The sequence below is a fragment of the Hypomesus transpacificus genome, chromosome 7 (genome assembly GCF_021917145.1).
Source record: "Hypomesus transpacificus isolate Combined female chromosome 7, fHypTra1, whole genome shotgun sequence".
Classification (NCBI taxonomy): domain Eukaryota; kingdom Metazoa; phylum Chordata; class Actinopteri; order Osmeriformes; family Osmeridae; genus Hypomesus; species Hypomesus transpacificus.
Window position 1 is genome coordinate 9,802,615 of NC_061066.1, and position 21,110 is coordinate 9,823,724.

At 49.9% G+C, this 21,110-nt stretch overlaps 3 protein-coding genes across 3 annotated transcripts in view; 2 read left to right on the plus strand and 1 right to left on the minus strand.

The window, feature by feature from the left end:
* The window catches only part of LOC124469803 (cilia- and flagella-associated protein 54-like), a gene marked incomplete at its 3' end in the record, with an annotated part of 27,084 nt that extends 24,556 nt beyond the window's left edge, over window positions 1–2,528 (plus strand). The window contains exons 52-58 of the mRNA XM_047023298.1: window positions 339–487; window positions 578–734; window positions 1,118–1,340; window positions 1,503–1,660; window positions 1,771–1,917; window positions 2,160–2,280; window positions 2,443–2,528. Coding sequence (XP_046879254.1) covers window positions 339–487; window positions 578–734; window positions 1,118–1,340; window positions 1,503–1,660; window positions 1,771–1,917; window positions 2,160–2,280; window positions 2,443–2,528 — 1,041 coding nt within the window. The remainder of the gene's footprint in view (window positions 1–338; window positions 488–577; window positions 735–1,117; window positions 1,341–1,502; window positions 1,661–1,770; window positions 1,918–2,159; window positions 2,281–2,442) is intronic.
* Window positions 2,529–2,568: 40 nt separating this feature from the next.
* On the plus strand, window positions 2,569–6,429 carry LOC124469668 (cilia- and flagella-associated protein 54-like). The gene is made up of 12 exons (XM_047023103.1): window positions 2,569–2,733; window positions 2,851–2,959; window positions 3,265–3,373; window positions 3,673–3,762; window positions 3,851–3,977; window positions 4,065–4,208; window positions 4,320–4,489; window positions 5,192–5,311; window positions 5,400–5,491; window positions 5,594–5,735; window positions 5,833–5,916; window positions 6,311–6,429. The coding sequence occupies exons 2-12, from the start codon at window positions 2,871–2,873 to the stop codon at window positions 6,422–6,424; spliced, it is 1,281 nt and encodes a 426-aa protein (XP_046879059.1). The 5' UTR covers window positions 2,569–2,733; window positions 2,851–2,870; the 3' UTR covers window positions 6,425–6,429.
* A 51-nt stretch (window positions 6,430–6,480) lies between these two features.
* On the minus strand, window positions 6,481–19,870 carry rint1 (RAD50 interactor 1). Its single transcript, XM_047023102.1, has 13 exons — window positions 19,599–19,870; window positions 19,134–19,375; window positions 18,740–18,913; window positions 18,322–18,462; window positions 17,909–18,164; window positions 17,685–17,795; window positions 17,130–17,355; window positions 16,847–16,987; window positions 16,505–16,704; window positions 15,732–15,964; window positions 7,592–7,772; window positions 7,250–7,368; window positions 6,481–7,121 (listed from the first exon to the last, which is right to left on the minus strand). Exons 1-13 carry the CDS (start codon window positions 19,821–19,823, stop codon window positions 6,890–6,892), a joined length of 2,481 nt encoding a protein of 826 aa, XP_046879058.1. The 5' UTR covers window positions 19,824–19,870; the 3' UTR covers window positions 6,481–6,889.
* Window positions 19,871–21,110: the final 1,240 nt, after the last annotated feature.

Sequence of the window (21,110 nt, forward strand, 5' to 3'; positions counted from 1 at the left end):
GCTGGGGTCTGGAGGAGGTGGGCAGGCTGGTAGCTGGGGTCTGGAGGAGGTGGGCAGGCTGGTAGCTGGGGTCTGGAGGAGGTGGGCAGGCTGGTAGCTGGGGTCTGGAGGAGGTGGGCAGGCTGGTAGCTGGGGTCTGGAGGAGGTGGGCAGGCTGGTAGCTGGGGTCTGGAGGAGGTGGGCAGGCTGGTAGCTGGGGTCTGGAGGAGGTGGGCAGGCTGGTAGCTGGGGTCTGGAGGAGGTGGGCAGGCTGGTAGCTGGGGTCTGGAGGAGGTGGGCAGGCTGGTAGCTGGGGTCTGGGGCTACTTCTTCTGATTCCTCCCCCTTCCCTCCTGCAGTCCCTGCTCCTGAGGGAGGCAGGCTGCATGCTGCGCTCCCAGCAGCCCCTGGTCTGCACCCCTGGTGACCCAGAGCAGCAGGAGCTACAGGTGGACACTCTGCTGCTGCTGGCAGACCTGCACCTGCAGCTGGGCCAGGCTGCCTCTAGGTAGGAGGGGGGAGGAGGCCAGGCTGCCTCTAGGTAGGAGGGGGGAGGATGGCTGTGTGTGTGTGAGTCCTGACTCTGCTGCTCCCCCAGTGCAGACATGGCAGTAGCAGCCCTGGAGATGCTCCACACTGCAGCCTCCCCGCCCCCCGGGGGCCCAGCCTCCCCGCCCCCCGGGGGCCCAGCCTCCCCGCCCCCAGGGGGCCCGGCTCCCCCACCCTCTGGATACAGCAGGCCTTGGAGTGACCAGGTGCAACATTACTTCCTGTTTACACTCTTCCAACACACACACTACACTGTTGACTGTATGCTATAGATGTTCATGTGTGTGTGTCCATGCAGGACAGTGTGAGGAAGTCGGGAGGGTGCAAGAGTGTACAGTATTGAGATGTGTCCTCTACACAGGCAGGACTGTAGAGTATTGAGATGTGTCCTCTATACAGGCAGGACTGTAGAGTATTGAGATGTGTCCTCTACACAGGCAGGACTGTAGAGTATTGAGATGTGTCCTCTACACAGGCAGGACTGTAGAGTATTGAGATGTGTCCTCTATACAGGCAGGACTGTAGAGTATTGAGATGTGTCCTCTACACAGGCAGGACTGTAGAGTATTGAGATGTGTCCTCTACACAGGCAGGAGTGAAGGAGGTAGGAGTGAAGGAGGCAGGAGTGAAGGAGGCAGGAGTGAAGGAGGCAGGAGTGAAGGAGGCAGGGAAGGTGTCCAGCCTTCATCCTGGAACAACAGCCCAGGGGGCGGAGTCTCGTGAGCGTCTAGGCCCCGCCCTCTGGCTGCGCTGCAGACTGGCCCTGCTCCAGAGCTTGCTGGCACACACCCCTGGAGCCTCCATCTACACAGGTCAGGAGGGGGGGGGGGTGTCGGGGGGGGGGGGTGTGTGCAGGGGTTTGTGTGTGTGTGAGTAGGGGTGTGTTTCTGCACTCTTGTTTAACTACCCTTGTTGTAAGTGAAACATGAAAAACTTGTTGTGTGTGTTCGTGTGTGTGTGCGCGTGTGTTTGAGAGAGAGCAGGTGTGGACAGCAGTGTGGAGGCAGCCCGACTGTTGAAGGAGGGTGTTCAGGAGGCGGAGTCCTGGGGAGACCCACACACACACGCTCTGCTTCTCCTGCAGGGGGCGACGCTGAGCACACACTCTGGAGACAGCATCTCTCTGCTGCAGGTCACACACTCACACACACACTCACACACTCACACACACACTCACACACTCACACACTCACACACACACTCACACAATAACATGTTGTGTGTGTGTGTGTGTGAGTGTAGAAGGCGGTGAGTGTGTTGTCAGGGCAGCCCAGCCTGTGTCCAGGCTCAGTGCTGCTTGTGTCCAGGGCTGCTGTTCTGCTGTGGGACCTGGGAGCAGAGGGCCACCTCAGTCTGGCCAGGCACACCCAGAGCCTGCTGCTCACACAGGTACACACACACACACACACACACACACAGAGCCTGCTGCTCACACAGGTACACACACACACACACACACACACCCAGAGCCTGCTGCTCACACAGGTACACACACACACACACAGAGCCTGCTGCTCACACAGGTACACACTCACACACACACACCCAGAGCCTGCTGCTCACACAGGTACACACACACACAGCTCCAGTGTGTTGGTGAGCTGAGGGGTGTGTGTGTTGCCTCTCCTCAGCTGGGGGTGTTTGGGGAGAGCGTGTCGCTGGGGGAGGGAGGCAGGGTTCTCCTGTCCCCAGGTCTCTCCAACATCTACCTTCCCCATCTGCCCCTGCTCACTGCCATCACCACGCGCCTGGGTACGTCACACACACACACACACACACACACACACACACACACAGACAGACAGATATCCACACACACACACACACACACACACACTGACAGATGAAGTAACTGTCCCTAGTGTCAGCATGTAGTTTGTGTAAACTACTGTAATCCTCTCTACTGCTCCCCAGGTCTCAACCTGGCAACCCAAGCACTGACCATGGTGCCCTCAGCCCCCTTCAGCCAGCCCCCGGGCCCCCCCAGCCAGCCCCCGGGCCCCCCCAGCCAGCCCCCGGGCCCCCCCAGCCAGCCCCCGGGCCCCCCCAGCCAGCCCCCGGGCCCCCCCAGCCAGCCCCCGGGCCCCCCCGGCCCCCTGCAGCTGAGCCAGCAGGCTCAGAAGGTGCTCCAATCATCCCTGCAGCTGTCCAGGTCCTGCTGCTCCAGGGACCTGCTGCTGGAGACACACATCCTGCACTGTCTGGGTGGGTGGGTGGAGGAGGTGGAGGAGGTGAAGGAGGTGGGGGTGCTCTACCCTCAGACCATCTAACTGTGTGTGTGTGTATCCTGTGTGTTTGTATCCTGTGTGTGTGTGTGGCCAGGCTTGGTGCAGAGGTACCAGATGCTGCTCGGTGGCGTCCCAGCCCAGCGTGTGTTAGAGCCCTTCCTGGAGTGTGTCCAGCTCTCCCTGCAACACTGCCACTCTCTGCAGTAAGGACAGGCTGGAAGGGAGGCATGACACTTATACTGGATACATATATATATCCCTTTGTTGTCTGTGTTTGTTTCTTACATGTGTGTGTGTGTGGGAGTCAGGTGGCTGAGCGGTTAGGGAATCGGGCCAGTAATCTGAAGGTCGCCAGTTCGATTCCTGGCCATGCCAAATGACGTTGTGTCCATGGGCAAGGCACTTCACCCTACTTGCCTCGGGGGGATGTCCCTGTACTTACTGTAAGTCACTCTGGATAAGAGCGTCTGCTAAATGACTACATGTAAATGTGTGTGTGTGTGTGCAGGCTGGTGCGTAAGTGTTACCAGGAGATGGCGCTGGTGTACCTTCACCTACATCACAGTAGCTCCGCCCCCCAGGACCCCTCCCACTCTGGAGGAGGAGTCCTATCTCCTGTAAGTCCTCCTCTCCCCTCCTCCCTCTCCTCTCCTCTTGTGTCCTATCTCCTGTAAGTCCTCCTCTCCCCTCCTCCCTCTCCTCTCCTCTTGTGTCCTATCTCCTGTAAGTCCTCCTCTCCCCTCCTCCCTCTCCTCTCCTCTTGTGTCCTATCTCCTGTAAGTCCTCCTCTCCCCTCCTCCCTCTCCTCTCCTCTTGTGTCCTATCTCCTGTAAGTCCTCCTCTCCCCTCTGCCCTCTCCTCTCCTCTTGTGTCCTATCTCCTGTAAGTCCTCCTGTCCTCTCCTGTTCTCCTCCAGGTGTTGAGGAGGTCCAGTATGACCAGAGGTATGTCAGTATCAGGAGCGTACATGCTGCTGTACTGGGTCTGTGTCCGGGCTGCTGCACAGGTGTGGAGGAAGCACACACATATATATACACACACCAATATATCCATGATGTACAGCGTATGTATCAATGGGGATTGTTGTTGTGCAGGTGTGGAGGGCCATGCTGTGTTCCAGTCAGCTGTGTGGACCTCCAGACTCCACATCCAGCCTCTTGCCTCTCACCTGCCTCCACACCCTGCCTCGCTTCGCCCTCAACGACCTGCTCAACCCCTGTGGTACCCTGCACTCCTCTCCCTCCTCCTTTCCCTCTCCCTCCTCCTCCTCTCCTTCCTCCTCATATCTTGTCCCTCCCTCCCTCCCAGGTGGGCTGGACCAGCAGGGGGCCAGGACCAGCAGGGGGTCTCCAGAGTCCAGGATGAGCATCAGGAAGTGTTCCCTTCTCACCTGGCTGCAGCTGTCCAGATACTACACTCACCTGTCCCGACTCTGCTCTACCATGCACCCAGGTGACACTCTCTCTGTCTCTCTCTTTCTCTCTGTCTCTCACACACACACACTGCTGCACTTGATGTTGATGCATGTTCATGTATGTGTCTGTGTTTGTGTGTGTGTATCAGTGTGTCCCCAGAGTGTTGAGGGGCTGCTGTGTGTATCAGGAGGGGGAGACCTCCAGCGGAGGTTGTTCCAGCTGCATGTCTTCTTCTGCTCTCACATGCCCAGCTACAAGAAGACCTGCAGCCCCCCCAGCCCCCCGCTAGACCTGCTGCAGCTGCCCCAGACCCTGCAGGTACACACACACACACCTCACACACACATACAGTAACTCTATTTACCAATTATCAAATTGCCAATGGGTCAGTATGTGTGTTTTGGGGTAAAAATAACAAAGTACTAATACTTATGTAGCAATGTCCACATGATCATCCATGGCATATGAGGGAGGTACGAAATAGTCTTTGTAATTGTTACCAAAGTGGTTTTAAACATGAGTATCTGTATTTCACTCGAGTGAAGGATGTGTGTACTGTACCATCTCTTCACAGTTGTTACTGTGATTACACTGTATTACACAGTGATACACTTTTTACAAACAATTTGACATTGTTCATACACTGTGCAGTTACCAGCTTGACTCTAAAACAGGTATTACTTTGTAATGAAGTATGTGTCAGAGCCCACACTTCAACTTTAACTTCAGTGAAAAAGTGTAATCAGCGCAACTTTGATGTCTTTGATACTCATGTCTTTGATGTCTTTGATACTCATGTCTTTGATGTCTTTGATACTCATGTCTTTGATGTCTTTGATACTCATGTCTTTGATGTCTTTGATACTCATGTCTTTGATGTCTTTGATACTCATGTCTTTGATGTCTTTGATACTCATGTCTTTGATGTCTTTGATACTCATGTCTTTTTAAACATGAGTATCGGTACTTCTACTTGGGTGAAGGATGAGTAGCCATATTTGTATGTGTGTGTGTGTGTAGATCAGTCCCGTGCTGTGTGGGGCCCTCAGAGAGAAGTTCCCAGAATGCTTTGCTGACAAGCCTCAGCTGTGCATGCAGTGGTACCGCCCCCCCCTGGTCTCCCCCGACAACCAGGACACGGTAGGGCACACATACACACACCTGCACCTCCACACATGCATAAACACACACGTATGCCATGTTCACGCCCACTCTGTGCTGTCCCCAGGTGTTACTGCTGTTTGCTGTGAGCAGCTCTGGTGTCTCCTGCTGCTCTGATCCTCCTCTACACTGTGGCCAGCAGCTGCTCAGCATGGACAGGTACACACACACCATGTAAACACACTCTGCCTCTGAAAGCACACCTTGATTCTTTGACATGCTGTTGTTTGCTTGGGTGAGCCATGCTGTGTGTTGTGTCAGGGTGAGGGTGGTACACACTCAGCTGTGTGCAGCATGTGTGGCTGTCAGTCTGGCTCCTCCCCCTCCAGCACCCCCCAGCCCCGCCCCCAGCCCCGCCCCCAGGCAGCTGAGACACCCCGGACCCTCCGACACACACGTACTGGTACACACACAACATACACACATAATACTGCACAAACACTTCCAGACAAACTGACATATGGCTGGTACGTTATCATGGGAGTGTGTTTGTGTTTCAGATTCTGCAGGAGAAGGTGAGGAGCTGCTGTTCTGCCATCACACACCTCCTGCAGCCTGGCTTACAGTCGACCACACTCCCCCAGGTACACACACACCTCCTGCAGCCTGCCTTACAGTCGACCACACTCCCCCAGGTACACACACACCTCCTGCAGCCTGCCTTACAGTCGACCACACTCCCCCAGGTACACACACACCTCCTGCAGCCTGCCTTACAGTCGACCACACTCCCCCAGGCACACACACACCTCCTGCAGCCTGCCTTACAGTCGACCACACTCCCCCAGGCACTCACACACCTCCTGCAGCCTGCCTTACAGTCGACCACACTCCCCCAGGTACACACACACCTCCTGCAGCCTGCCTTACAGTCGACCACACTCCCCCAGGTACACACACACCTCCTGCAGCCTGCCTTACAGTCGACCACACTCCCCCAGGCACACACACACACACTCCATCGTGTCTGTGTTGCAGGTGGAGGTGAGCGGTCAGACTCTGATCGAACTCGAACGCTGCTTCAACCCTGGGGGCGGGGCCATACTCGAGGAAAAGTCTCTGATTGGCTGGCTAGACTCTCTGCTCAGCTGATTGGTTAAGGGTCATGTCCATCTAGACATTTCACTTAAGAGAAACAACAATAAACATTAAAGACATAAATCTTCCTTTATTCATTGTTGTCATTCTTTACGAGCGTACTGTGTTTCAGGGATCAAGACTACATCCAACATGTCTGACAGCTTAAAACAGCGGTCTCCTCCTCCCCAGCTCCCTCAGACCTCCAGACACACACACACAGGTGCTGGGCCAGTCATGACAACATGGTTGAAATGAACAGCTTTCATTAATGCACAGTCCCACAGTAAGCTAGTAGACCACATCTGTCTCCCGGCTGAGCAGCCTGTGTCTGGTCCTGGAGGGACACAATGTTCTGAGAGAGATGGTCCGTCAGGGAAAACACCCAGCCATGATCAGGCTAGTACGTCTGCGCTGTGATTGGTCAGTGTGGTCCAGTTTGGGTCATTCCTATAAGCCCTCCCAGTCCTAAATGGCGTGTCATTGGCTGGGCCAGAAGGCTCTCAGGCCCAGCAGGATGAGGACATCGCCGGGTGCCAAGCGGAACACGCCCAGCTCGTTCAGTGCCGCCACTGGAGACGCCGCCTGTCCATCAGCAAGCCCCGCCCCTTCAGGCTCCTCCTCTTCCTGCTGGGCGGCCTGTCGCAGGACATCCCTGAGCAGGAGGGCGGAGCCAATGCCCAGACACAGGATGATGCACGCCTCCTTCACACTTGGGTGGGGGGGGGGTGGGGGGGGGGGGGGGGGGAGAATGGTAGAGAGAGATTAAGGAGAGAAAGTAAGATCATTTATTCTTTGCCAACACAGACACCTCCCTCTAACACACACACACAGACTGACTGTTTAAAGAAGTTCTCCGGTCTCTTGCAGTAGTGTCCGAACAGAGGGAACAGGTTCCTGGTCATGTCAAACTGCAACTGTGCAGCTCCGCCCTCATTGAAGTGGTTATAGAGGATGACCTGGGGGCGGGGCATAGTCAGCACACACAGGAAGTGGTTATAGAGGATGACCTGGGGGCGGGGCATAGTCAGCACACACAGGAAGTGTATGCTGCTTTGGATAAAAGTGTCTGCTGATGAATATAATGTCACCAATAAACACACACTATACACTGTTCATATAGATAGCAACCACCAATCAGAGTGGGTTGTGGGAAAGGTGGGCAGGCTATGAGTGACTCACGTCCTGGTAGAGGAAGTGGTCGAGCCTCTCGGCCAATCCCTGCCAGGCGCTCTGGAAGAGGGGCGGGCACAGCGCCCCCTGCAGGCTCAGCAGGTGGTCTCTCAGGCAGAGCATCATGGGACAGGCGGAGCTGGAGAGGGACATGGTGGCCTGGTCGCTTTGGGAGGGCAGGGACAGCCACCTGGGAGGACGAGTGGTAATTAGTGTGTGTGTGTGTGTCTACCTGTATGTGTGGGCCAAAGGGGTTAGTGTGTGTGTGTTTTGGATGAAATTACCAAAAGGGTTAGTGTGTGTGTTTTGGATGAAATTACCAAAGGGGTAAGGAAGTGTGTTTTGGATGAAATTACCAAAGGGGTTAGTGTGTGTGTGTTTTGGGGGAAATTACCAAAGGGGTTAGCTGGTGTGTTTTGGATGAAATTACCAAAGGGGTTAGCTGTTGTGTTTTGGATGAAATCACTAAAGGGGTTAGCTGTTGTGTTTTGGATTAAATCACCAAAGGGGTTAGTGTGTGTGTTTTGGATGAAATTACCAAAGGGGTTGACTGGTGTGTTTTGGATAAAATTACCAAAGGGGTTAATGTGTTTTAGATGAAATCACCAAAGGGGTTAGCATGTGTGTTTTGGATGAAATTACCAAAGGGGTTAGTATGTGTGTTTTGGATGAAATTACCAAAGGGGTTAGCTGGTGTGTTTTGGGGGAAATTACCAAAGGGGTTAGCTGGTGTGTTTTGGATGAAATTACCAAAGGGGTTAGCATGTGTGTTTTGGATGAAATTACCAAAGGGGTTAGCATGTGTGTTTTGGATGAAATTACCAAAGGGGTTAGCTGGTGTGTTTTGGATGAAATTACCAAAGGGGTTAGCTGTTGTGTTTTGGATGAAATCACTAAAGGGGTTAGCTGTTGTGTTTTGGATTAAATCACCAAAGGGGTTAGTGTGTGTGTTTTGGATGAAATTACCAAAGGGGTTGACTGGTGTGTTTTGGATAAAATTACCAAAGGGGTTAATGTGTTTTAGATGAAATCACCAAAGGGGTTAGCATGTGTGTTTTGGATGAAATTACCAAAGGGGTTAGTATGTGTGTTTTGGATGAAATTACCAAAGGGGTTAGCTGGTGTGTTTTGGGGGAAATTACCAAAGGGGTTAGCTGGTGTGTTTTGGATGAAATTACCAAAGGGGTTAGCATGTGTGTTTTGGATGAAATTACCAAAGGGGTTAGCATGTGTGTTTTGGATGAAATTACCAAAGGGGTTAGCTGGTGTGTTTTGGATGAAATTACCAAAGGGGTTAGCTGTTGTGTTTTGGATGAAATCACCAAAGGGGTTGGTAAGTGTGTGTTTTGGATGAAATTACCAAAGGGGTTAGTGTGTGTATGTTTTGGGGGAAATTACCAAAGGGGTAAGATGGTGTGTTTTGGATGAAATTACCAAAGGGGTTAGCTAGTGTGTTTTGGATTAAATCACCAAAGGGGTTAGCATGTGTGTTTTGGATGAAATTACCAAAGGGGTTGACTGGTGTGTTTTGGATAAAATTACCAAAGGGGTTAATGTGTTTTAGATGAAATCACCAAAGGGGTTAGCATGTGTGTTTTGGGGGAAATTACCAAAGGGGTTAGCTGGTGTGTTTTGGATGAAATTACCAAAGGGGTTAGCATGTGTGTTTTGGATGAAATTACCAAAGGGGTTAGCATGTGTGTTTTGGATGAAATTACCAAAGGGGTTAGTATGTGTGTTTTGGGGGAAATTACCAAAGGGGTTAGCTGGTGTGTTTTGGATGAAATTACCAAAGGGGTTAGCTGTTGTGTTTTGGATGAAATCACCAAAGGGGTTGGTAAGTGTGTGTTTTGGATGAAATTACCAAAGGGGTTAGTGTGTGTATGTTTTGGGGGAAATTACCAAAGGGGTAAGATGGTGTGTTTTGGATGAAATTACCAAAGGGGTTAGCTAGTGTGTTTTGGATTAAATCACCTAAAGGGGTTAGTGTGTGTGTTTTGGATGAAATTACCAAAGGGGTTGACTGGTGTGTTTTGGATAAAATTACCAAAGGGGTTAATGTGTTTTAGATGAAATCACCAAAGGGGTTAGCATGTGTGTTTTGGATGAAATTACCAAAGGGGTTAGTATGTGTGTTTTGGGGGAAATTACCAAAGGGGTTAGCTGGTGTGTTTTGGATGAAATTACCAAAGGGGTTAGCATGTGTGTTTTGGATGAAATTACCAAAGGGGTTAGCATGTGTGTTTTGGATGAAATTACCAAAGGGGTTAGTATGTGTGTTTTGGGGGAAATTACCAAAGGGGTTAGCTGGTGTGTTTTGGATGAAATTACCAAAAGGGTTAGCGTGTGTGTTTTGGGTGAAATTACCAAAGGGGTTAGCGTGTGTGTTATGGATGAAATTACCAAAGGGGTTAGCGTGTGTGTTTTGGATGAAATTACCAAAGGGGTTAGCTGGTGTGTTTTGGATGCAATTACCAAAGGGGTTAGCTGGTGTGTTTTGGGGGAAATTACCAAAGGGGTTAGTATGTGCGTTTTACATTAAATCGTTGGTAAGTATGTTTTGGATGAAATCACCAAAAGGGTTGGTAAGTGTGTGTTTTGGATGAAATTACCAAAGGGGTAAGATGGTGTGTTTTGGATGAAATTACCAAAGGGGTTAGCTGGTGTGTTTTGGATGAAATCACCAAAGGGGTTGGTGTGTGTGTTTTGGATGAAATTACCAAAGGGGTTAACTGGTGCGTTTTGGATGAAATTACCAAAGGGGTTAGCATGTGTGTTTTGGATAAAATTACCAAAGGGGTTAATGTGTTTTAGATTAAATCACCAAAGGGGTTAGCATGTGTGTTTTGGATGAAATTACCAAAGGGATTAGCGTGTGTGTTTTAGATTAAATCACCAAAGGGGTTAGCGTGTGTGTTTTGGATGAAATTACCAAAGGGGTTAGCGTGTGTGTTTTGGATGAAATTACCAAAGGGGTTAGTATGTGTGTTTTGGATGAAATTACCAAAGGGGTTAGTGTGTGTGTTTTGGGTGAAATTACCAAAGGGGTTAGCGTGTGTGTTATGGATGAAATTACCAAAGGGATTAGCGTGTGTGTTTTGGATGAAATTACCAAAGGGGTTAGCGTGTGTGTTTTGGATGAAATTACCAAAGGGGTTAGCGTGTGTGTTTTGGATGAAATTACCAAAGGGGTTGACTGGTGTGTTTTGGATAAAATTACCAAAGGGGTTAATGTGTTTTAGATGAAATCACCAAAGGGGTTAGCATGTGTGTTTTGGGGGAAATTACCAAAGGGGTTAGCTGGTGTGTTTTGGATGAAATTACCAAAGGGGTTAGCATGTGTGTTTTGGATGAAATTACCAAAGGGGTTAGCATGTGTGTTTTGGATGAAATTACCAAAGGGGTTAGTATGTGTGTTTTGGGGGAAATTACCAAAGGGGTTAGCTGGTGTGTTTTGGATGAAATTACCAAAGGGGTTAGCTGTTGTGTTTTGGATGAAATCACCAAAGGGGTTGGTAAGTGTGTGTTTTGGATGAAATTACCAAAGGGGTTAGTGTGTGTATGTTTTGGGGGAAATTACCAAAGGGGTAAGATGGTGTGTTTTGGATGAAATTACCAAAGGGGTTAGCTAGTGTGTTTTGGATTAAATCACCTAAAGGGGTTAGTGTGTGTGTTTTGGATGAAATTACCAAAGGGGTTGACTGGTGTGTTTTGGATAAAATTACCAAAGGGGTTAATGTGTTTTAGATGAAATCACCAAAGGGGTTAGCATGTGTGTTTTGGATGAAATTACCAAAGGGGTTAGTATGTGTGTTTTGGGGGAAATTACCAAAGGGGTTAGCTGGTGTGTTTTGGATGAAATTACCAAAGGGGTTAGCATGTGTGTTTTGGATGAAATTACCAAAGGGGTTAGCATGTGTGTTTTGGATGAAATTACCAAAGGGGTTAGTATGTGTGTTTTGGGGGAAATTACCAAAGGGGTTAGCTGGTGTGTTTTGGATGAAATTACCAAAAGGGTTAGCGTGTGTGTTTTGGGTGAAATTACCAAAGGGGTTAGCGTGTGTGTTATGGATGAAATTACCAAAGGGATTAGCGTGTGTGTTTTGGATGAAATTACCAAAGGGGTTAGCGTGTGTGTTTTGGATGAAATTACCAAAGGGGTTAGCTGGTGTGTTTTGGATGCAATTACCAAAGGGGTTAGCTGGTGTGTTTTGGGGGAAATTACCAAAGGGGTTAGTATGTGCGTTTTACATTAAATCGTTGGTAAGTATGTTTTGGATGAAATCACCAAAAGGGTTGGTAAGTGTGTGTTTTGGATGAAATTACCAAAGGGGTAAGATGGTGTGTTTTGGATGAAATTACCAAAGGGGTTAGCTGGTGTGTTTTGGATGAAATCACCAAAGGGGTTGGTGTGTGTGTTTTGGATGAAATTACCAAAGGGGTTAACTGGTGCGTTTTGGATGAAATTACCAAAGGGGTTAGCATGTGTGTTTTGGATAAAATTACCAAAGGGGTTAATGTGTTTTAGATTAAATCACCAAAGGGGTTAGCATGTGTGTTTTGGATGAAATTACCAAAGGGATTAGCGTGTGTGTTTTAGATTAAATCACCAAAGGGGTTAGCGTGTGTGTTTTGGATGAAATTACCAAAGGGGTTAGCGTGTGTGTTTTGGATGAAATTACCAAAGGGGTTAGTATGTGTGTTTTGGATGAAATTACCAAAGGGGTTAGTGTGTGTGTTTTGGGTGAAATTACCAAAGGGGTTAGCGTGTGTGTTATGGATGAAATTACCAAAGGGATTAGCGTGTGTGTTTTGGATGAAATTACCAAAGGGGTTAGCGTGTGTGTTTTGGATGAAATTACCAAAGGGGTTAGCGTGTGTGTTTTGGATGAAATTACCAAAGGGGTTAGCTGGTGTGTTTTGGGGGAAATTACCTAAGGGGTTAGTATGTCTGTTTTGGATAAAATTACCAAAGGGGTTAGTATGTCTGTTTTGGATAAAATTACCAAAGGGGTTAGTATGTGCGTTTTAGATGAAATCACCAAAGGGGTTAGCATGTGTGTTTTGGATGAAATCGTTGGTAAGTGTGTTTTGGATGAAATTACCAAAAGGGTTAGTGTGTGTTTTGGATGAAATTACCAAAGGGGTTAGCATGTGTGTTTTGGATGAAATTACCAAAGGGGTTAGTATGTGTGTTTTGGGGGAAATTACCAAAGGGGTTAGCTGGTGTGTTTTGGATGAAATTACCAAAAGGGTTAGCGTGTGTGTTTTGGATGAAATTACCAAAGGGGTTAGCTGGTGTGTTTTGGGGGAAATTACCAAAGGGGTTAGTATGTCTGTTTTGGATAAAATTACCAAAGGGGTTAGTATGTCTGTTTTGGATAAAATTACCAAAGGGGTTAGTATTTGCGTTTTAGATGAAATCACCAAAGGGGTTAGCATGTGTGTTTTGGATGAAATCGTTGGTAAGTGTGTTTTGGATGAAATTACCAAAAGGGTTAGTGTGTGTTTTGGATGAAATTACCAAAGGGGTTAGCATGTGTGTTTTGGATGAAATTACCAAAGGGGTTAGTATGTGTGTTTTGGGGGAAATTACCAAAGGGGTTAGCTGGTGTGTTTTGGATGAAATTACCAAAAGGGTTAGCGTGTGTTTTTTGGATGAAATTACCAAAGGGGTTAGCTGGTGTGTTTTGGGGGAAATTACCAAAGGGGTTAGTATGTGCGTTTTAGATGAAATCACCAAAGGGGTTAGCATGTGTGTTTTGGATGAAATTACCAAAAGGGTTAGCGTGTGTGTTTTGGATGAAATTACCAAAGGGGTTAGCTGGTGTGTTTTGGGGGAAATTACCAAAGGGGTTAGTATGTGTGTTTTGGGGGAAATTACCAAAGGGGTTAGCTGGTGTGTTTTGGATGAAATTACCAAAAGGGTTAGCGTGTGTGTTATGGATGAAATTACCAAAGGGATTAGCGTGTGTGTTTTGGATGAAATTACCAAAGGGGTTAGCGTGTGTGTTTTGGATGAAATTACCAAAGGGGTTAGCGTGTGTGTTTTGGATGCAATTACCAAAGGGGTTAGCTGGTGTGTTTTGGGGGAAATTACCAAAGGGGTTAGTATGTGCGTTTTACATTAAATCGTTGGTAAGTGTGTTTTGGATGAAATTACCAAAAGGGTTAGTGTGTGTGTGTTTTGGATGAAATTACCAAAAGGGTTAGTGTGTGTGTTTTGGATGAAATTACCAAAGGGGTTAGCATGTGTGTTTTGGATGAAATTACCAAAGGAGTAAGTGTGTGTGTGTTTTGGGGGAAATTACCAAAGGGGTTAGCTGGTGTGTTTTGGATGAAATCACTAAAGGGGTTAGCTGTTATGTTTTGGATGAAATCACCAAAAGGGTTGGTAAGTGTGTGTTTTGGATGAAATTACCAAAGGGGTAAGATGGTGTGTTTTGGATGAAATTACCAAAGGGGTTAGCTGGTGTGTTTTGGATGAAATCACCAAAGGGGTTGGTGTGTGTGTTTTGGATGAAATTACCAAAGGGGTTAACTGGTGCGTTTTGGATGAAATTACCAAAGGGGTTAACTGGTGCGTTTTGGATGAAATTACCAAAGGGGTTAGCATGTGTGTTTTGGATAAAATTACCAAAGGGGTTAATGTGTTTTAGATTAAATCACCAAAGGGGTTAGCATGTGTGTTTTGGATGAAATTACCAAAGGGATTAGCGTGTGTGTTTTAGATTAAATCACCAAAAGGGTTAGCGTGTGTGTTTTGGATGAAATTACCAAAGGGGTTAGCGTGTGTGTTTTGGATGAAATTACCAAAGGGGTTAGTATGTGTGTTTTGGATGAAATTACCAAAGGGGTTAGTGTGTGTGTTTTGGGTGAAATTACCAAAGGGGTTAGCGTGTGTGTTATGGATGAAATTACCAAAGGGATTAGCGTGTGTGTTTTGGATGAAATTACCAAAGGGGTTAGCGTGTGTGTTTTGGATGAAATTACCAAAGGGGTTAGCGTGTGTGTTTTGGATGAAATTACCAAAGGGGTTAGCTGGTGTGTTTTGGGGGAAATTACCAAAGGGGTTAGTATGTCTGTTTTGGATAAAATTACCAAAGGGGTTAGTATGTCTGTTTTGGATAAAATTACCAAAGGGGTTAGTATGTGCGTTTTAGATGAAATCACCAAAGGGGTTAGCATGTGTGTTTTGGATGAAAACGTTGGTAAGTGTGTTTTGGATGAAATTACCAAAAGGGTTAGTGTGTGTGTTTTGGGGGAAATTACCAAAGGGGTTAGCTGGTGTGTTTTGGATGAAATTACCAAAAGGGTTAGCGTGTGTGTTTTGGATGAAATTACCAAAGGGGTTAGCTGGTGTGTTTTGGGGGAAATTACCAAAGGGGTTAGTATGTGCGTTTTAGATGAAATCACCAAAGGGGTTAGCATGTGTGTTTTGGATGAAATTACCAAAGGGGTTAGTATGTGTGTTTTGGATGAAATTACCAAAGGGGTTAGTGTGTGTGTTTTGGGTGAAATTACCAAAGGGGTTAGCGTGTGTGTTATGGATAAAATTACCAAAGGGTTAGCGTGTGTGTTTTGGATGAAATTACCAAAGGGGTTAGCTGGTGTGTTTTGGGGGAAATTACCAAAGGGGTTAGTATGTCTGTTTTGGATAAAATTACCAAAGGGGTTAGTATGTGCGTTTTAGATGAAATCACCAAAGGGGTTAGCATGTGTGTTTTGGATGAAATCGTTGGTAAGTGTGTTTTGGATGAAATTACCAAAAGGGTTAGTGTGCGTGTTTTGTATGAAATTACCAAAGGGGTTAGCATGTGTGTTTTGGATGAAATTACCAAAGGGGTTAGCTGGTGTGTTTTGGATGAAATTACCAAAGGGCAGAGATGAGACATAAAGAGGTACAAATACTGTACTCAAGTCAATCTTTCTGGTAACCTTTTACTTTCATTTTTTGTGTGTGAAGTGAGTGAAGGATGTGTGTAATTTTGCCAACTTTGTGTGCGTGTGTGTGTACCTCTCCCTGCAGTAAGGCTGCTGTGTGTGTGTGTGTGTACCTCTCCCTGCAGTAAGACTGGTGTGTGTGTGTGTGTGTATCTCTCCCTGCAGTAAGGCTGCTGTGTGTGTGTGTGTGTGTGTGTGTGTGTACCTCTCCTTGCAGTACGGCTGGGCGTGTTCCTTGACATCCCTCAGCACAGCCTCCAGCAGGCGGCCCATCATGTCTGCTCTCAGCCTCTCCAGTAGGGCCTGCAGCCCCTCGAACAGGGAGCCCTCCAGGGAGGCCAGCCTACCCAGCTCCAGGGGCCCCAGCGCCCCCCCGGGCCCCCCCAGGGCCCCCTCCTCCCCCAGGGAGACCGCCGCCTGCTGCAGCTGCAGGAAAAACTGTGTGGGGGGGGGGGTACATCTTAATGTTGGAGAATGACAAGCATCTCATGGCAGTTAACTCCTACATATGTGGATGTGACAATAAACTAGAAAATGTACCCCTCTCTCCCCCCAACCCTCACACCCCCCCTCCTACCAGGTTGTCCCCCCCCCAGTCCCCCTCCTACCAGGTTGTCCCCCCCCAGTCCCCTCCTACCAGGTTGTCCCCCCAGTCCCCCTCCTACCAGGTTGTCCCCCCCCAGTCCCCCTCCTACCAGGTTGTCCCCCCAGCCCCCCTCCTACCAGGTTGTCCCCCCCAGCCCCCCTCCTACCAGGTTGTCCCCCCAGTCCCCCTCCTACCAGGTTGTCCCCCCCCAGTCCCCTCCTACCAGGTTGTCCCCCCAGTCCCCCTCCTACCAGGTTGTCCCCCCAGCCCCCCTCCTACCAGGTTGTCCCCCCAGCCCCCCTCCTACCAGGTTGTCCCCCCCAGCCCCCCTCCTACCAGGTTGTCCCCCCAGTCCCCCTCCTACCAGGTTGTCCCCCCAGTCCCCCTCCTACCAGGTTGTCCCCCCAGTCCGCCAGCACGGTGGAGATGTAGTTGACGGCGTTGAGGATGGCTCCGTAGCGCGGGCCCAGAGCCCAGCGAGACTCCTCCTTCATCACCTGGGTCAGGCGGATGCGGAAGTCGTCCACCAGCTCCCTCTGCAGAGCCAGGAATCTGAGCTGGGCCTGTTGGCAGGGCAGGGGCCGGTACCGCTCTGGATGGAGAGACAGAGAGAATGAGAGAGAGACCAGAGGGAGGTGGAGAGAGAGAGGGAGGTGGAGAGAGAGAGGGAGGTGGAGAGAGAGAGAGACTAGAGAGAGGGAGGTGGAGAGAGAGAGCGAGAGAGAGGTAGGTACCAGTGATGACCAGCAGCAGGGTCATGAAGGTCTCAGCACAGTCTGGGGTTAGGGTCATGTCGTCCATGTCACTGATGTCTCTGTACTGGGACGACCACGCCCCATCTGCTGACAGCATGGTGTCCACCTTCTCCACCGCCACTGCACACACACGTGTCATCGCACACACACAGTTATGTCAGACGATTTCGCACATATTTACACACAAACACATGAATGCGCACACACACAGTTATGCAAGATTCTTACCACACTAACACTACACACACACAGTGAGACTCACTCTTCCTCTCCACAGAGAGCCACTTGTTGAGGATGCTGTCCTCCAGCAGCACCCCCAGCACCCCAGGCAGGGCAGGGGGGTACGCCAGAGGCCCCCGCAGCTCCTTCTCAAACTGTAGCATCTCGTCCACCAGGTGGCAGAAGAGCGTGTCGTCGGGCAGCAGGCGAGAGGCGTCCAGCAGGAGCTTCTCCTGCAGCAGGCCCAGCAGACCCCGGCACAGCTCCACCTGGGGGACGGAGGACGCACTGCATCAGCCGTCAGCCTACTGAGGGACAACCGTGCCACGCTGTGCCAGGATAAGCTACATTTAACTATCCTGCGCTGCACTTATATATCCTGTGCTACGCTTAACTATCCTGCACTACGCTTAATTATCCTGCGCTAAGCTTAACTATCCTGCACTACGCTTAACTATCCTGCACTACGCTTAACTATCCTGCGCTAAGCTTAACTATCCTGCACTACGCTTAACTATCCTGCGCTAAGCTACTACAACACATACTCTGAACATGGATCCACAGTCCTGTCCAGACACACACAAACCCGCCCCCTGACCTTGGCGTTGACGCGGGCCCCAGCGCGGTCCAGGATTGGCTGGATCTTCTCCTCAAGGAAGGTGGAGCTGTTGCCCACCCACGTCAACACCTGCGTCAGGTACCACTCTGGCTGCCAGGGACACAGACAATACGGTATGAGCAGGAGGATGTGTGCGTGCATGTACATGTGTACATGTGTGTGTGTGTGTACATGTGTGTATACATGTGTGTGTGTTTCCTCACCTTACTCAGACAGTTGGTCTGGCGGTTTCCTGTAAAGTGGTACCTGAACCTCTTCTTGAGAGGAACCAGCATAATCTGGATGGGCAGGGAGAGAGGTGGGGCTTCCTGGGAGAGGGGCGGGGCTTGAGAGGGGAGGAGGGGGGTTTGAGAGGAGGGGGGCTGGGCTGCCTGAGAGAGGGCTGGGGCTGGTGGGGGGGAGAGGGGAGGGGCCGAGCCAGGGTGAGTAGGCGGAGTCCTCTCTGTGGTGAGGTCATCACTGAGGGATTGGTTAAAGGAACACACCAGAGGGTTGTCTCTGACTGATGATGTCATGGGCCAGTACAGGAAGATATGACACATTTATCAGGGATGTGTGTGTGCATCAGTGTGAGTGTTTGTCAGTGTGTGTGTGTGTGTGTGTGTGTGTAGGATACGAGGTCTGCAGGGCCAGTAGCTGGGACACCATCAGCTCCAGCTTGCTGCTGATCTCCGGGGCGTTGGCAGGGGGCGCTAGAGTCTGGCTGGGAGGGGACAGCAGCGGCCACTGCAGCTGAGTCAGAACCTCCTCAAAGTCACTGCACACCACAGAAGAAGAGGACAGGTCAGACTAGCAGACTTACTTAACAAACTGTTAAGTCTAATCTTTCCACAAGTCTTATCACCAAAGTGCATGAAAGAAGCTGAGAGACGCTTCAGCAGGATCATGTCTCTGTGCTCCCTCATGGGGCATGGGGTCTACATCTACTCTTCTACTACACAAACCCACTCTTTACTCCCCCCCTTCTCTCCCCCCATCTCTCCCCCCCCCCCCCATCTCTCTCCCCCCCATCTCTCTCCCCTTCTCTCCCCCACCTGGTCAGCCTGTCCTTCAGGATCTTGTGCCAGAAGCGCAGGGTGTCTCTGGTGAAGGCCTGCAGGTGGAAGCAGCCGGATGCCTGAAGCTGCAGGTCCAGGCTGGCCAGACGGCCCACCGCTCCCACCGCCTCCCACGTGCTGCTGGTCATCACGCACTGCTGGATGCTGTCGCTAGGGGGGACGGGGGGGCAGAGAGAGGGAGAGGTGGAGAGAGAGAGGCAGAGAGATGGATGTGTTCATCATAGCCAGCTATAAGCATTACAGTTACAGGTTCACCCAGTAATGTCAAGCCCAGCTGGTATGAGTAGTAGTCTAAGCTGTTGTCTAGTACAGGGGGACAAGACAGCTGCCTGGATAACCAGCCTCTATTCGCTGCTTGGTGCCCTCCTACCTGAGCTCGTCAATGCGGCGAAGGACCTGCAGGTACCGCATGTATCTCTCGACGGTGTCCATCCGGCCCAGGGTCTGGCTCAGGCTGTCAGCTAAAGGCTGCGCTAGCTGCAGCTGCTGCTGGAGCGTGTTGGACAGGCTCCGCTCACGCTGGAGCACAGCGTCCAAGGACACGCGCGCCTCCTCGGCGGCGGACAACGCAGTGGAGACTTGTAACGTGACCGAGCTGGACACCGTTAGCACCTGGACACGAGACACGAGACTTTCAGCAGGAACGCTCGTACTTTAGGACTAAAAGGGTGGTACCCTTAGCTACACTCATGGAGGCTAGCTAGCTAGCTGTTAAGCTTTCAGACTGCCCGGTGTGGCGGTTACATTAATCCAGAAACACAGAGAGGATGTTTGAAGTCAAACAGAGATGTATCTTCAGTAACAACATGCCAGTGACCCTATGAGTCACTCATACCTGTTCCTCCAACAGCTTGTTTTCGGCCGTCAGTTTCTCCAAAACACCTTTTACTTTCTTCAGTGATTTCAGATCCCCGCCGATTTCCTTCTCCATGAAGTCAATAATGTAGTCCGGTAGTTCTCTGTCCCCCAACCCCGCTTTTGAATCATCATCGTTGGTTGAAACAGGGCTTGATTGGTCATCACTGGCACCGTTTGATAATTCTTCCCCGGGCGCCGCCATGTTTCTTCTCTCGGCTTCTCCACGTCAACACTGTCAACACGCGCACCTTCTATAGGGTTTACGGTGCGTCGCCCTCTAGCGGCAATGATAGCCATTACAGAAGCAAAGTGCCGAAAGAACGCCTATCTGTACACGGAAGTCACCGTTTTCGAGTATTTTTCAAGTTCAAGTCTTTTATTGTCAGATGCACAGAAAAACACAGGGCACTGAAATTCTTGGGACAAGACAACACAAAGCAACCTGGCATAACATAACATTTAAGTATTCCGTTTAACAGAGATTACATCTATGATAAGCTAAAATATAATAAACCTTCTAACCTTAACCTATACTAACCTTATAAACCTATACTAACCTAGAGACAAGTGGGGTACAATTAGTGCAATAGTGCAGTATTGCTGATAGTAAAAAAGTGAAAGTGGCAGTGTGTAAAGTGACTAGTGAGAAGTGAATCAGTGTCCATATCAATGTCCATTCAGAAGCCTGATGGGCCTTGGAAAGAAACTGTTGTCCAGTTTGTTGACCGAATGCTTCGGGTATCGCCTGCCAGAAAAGCAATGGGGTAAAGAGACTGAAGGATGGGTGGTAACAGTCTCTTAGAATCCTGCCAGCTTTCCTGAGGCATCGTGTGTGGTAGGTGTCCTGTAGGGCTGAGAGCTTCCTCCTATACCACACTGTAATGCAACCAGCCCTGGGGGGAGCCTGTGTTGGTGATCAGTGTGGATGAGGTGCGGTCACCTGGGGGAAGCCTGTGTTGGTGATCAGTGTGGATGAGGTGCGGTCACCTGGGGGAAGCCTGTGTTGGTGATCAGTGTGGATGAGGTGCGGTCACCTGGGGGAAGCCTGTGTTGGTGATCAGTGTGGATGAGGTGCGGTCACCTGGGGGAAGCCTGTGTTGGTGATCAGTGTGGATGAGGTGCGGTCACCTGGGGGAAGCCTGTGTTGGTGATCAGTGTGGATGAGGTGCGGTCACCTGGGGGAAGCCTGTGTTGGTGATCAGTGTGGATGAGGTGCGGTCACCTGGGGGAAGCCTGTGTTGGTGATCAGTGTGGATGAGGTGCGGTCACCTGGGGGAAGCCTGTGTTGGTGATCAGTGTGGATGAGGTGCGGTCACCTGGGGGAAGCCTGTGTTGGTGATCAGTGTGGATGAGGTGCGGTCACCGATTCTCACCACCTGCGGCCTTCCCGACAGGAAGCTGAAGATCCACTTGCAGAGGGAGGTGCTTAGTCCCAGGTCCACAAACTTGGAGACAAGTCTGGAGGGAATGATGGTATTGAATGCTGAGC

Coding starts and splice junctions, on each gene's coding strand:
- LOC124469668 (XM_047023103.1), top strand. CDS start 2,871: ATGCTGCTCGGTGGCGTCCCAGCCCAGCGTGTGTTAGAGCCCTTCCTG. Junction 3,978..4,064: donor CGACCTGCTCAACCCCTGTG/GTACCCTGCACT, acceptor CCTCCCTCCCAG/GTGGGCTGGACCAGCAGGGG. Junction 5,492..5,593: donor CAGCTGCTCAGCATGGACAG/GTACACACACAC, acceptor GTGTTGTGTCAG/GGTGAGGGTGGTACACACTC.
- rint1 (XM_047023102.1), bottom strand. CDS start 19,823: ATGGCGGCGCCCGGGGAAGAATTATCAAACGGTGCCAGTGATGACCAA. Junction 17,356..17,684: donor GGGCCCGCGTCAACGCCAAG/GTCAGGGGGCGG, acceptor TCCGTCCCCCAG/GTGGAGCTGTGCCGGGGTCT. Junction 15,965..16,504: donor CGGACTGGGGGGACAACCTG/GTAGGAGGGGGA, acceptor CCCCCCACACAG/TTTTTCCTGCAGCTGCAGCA.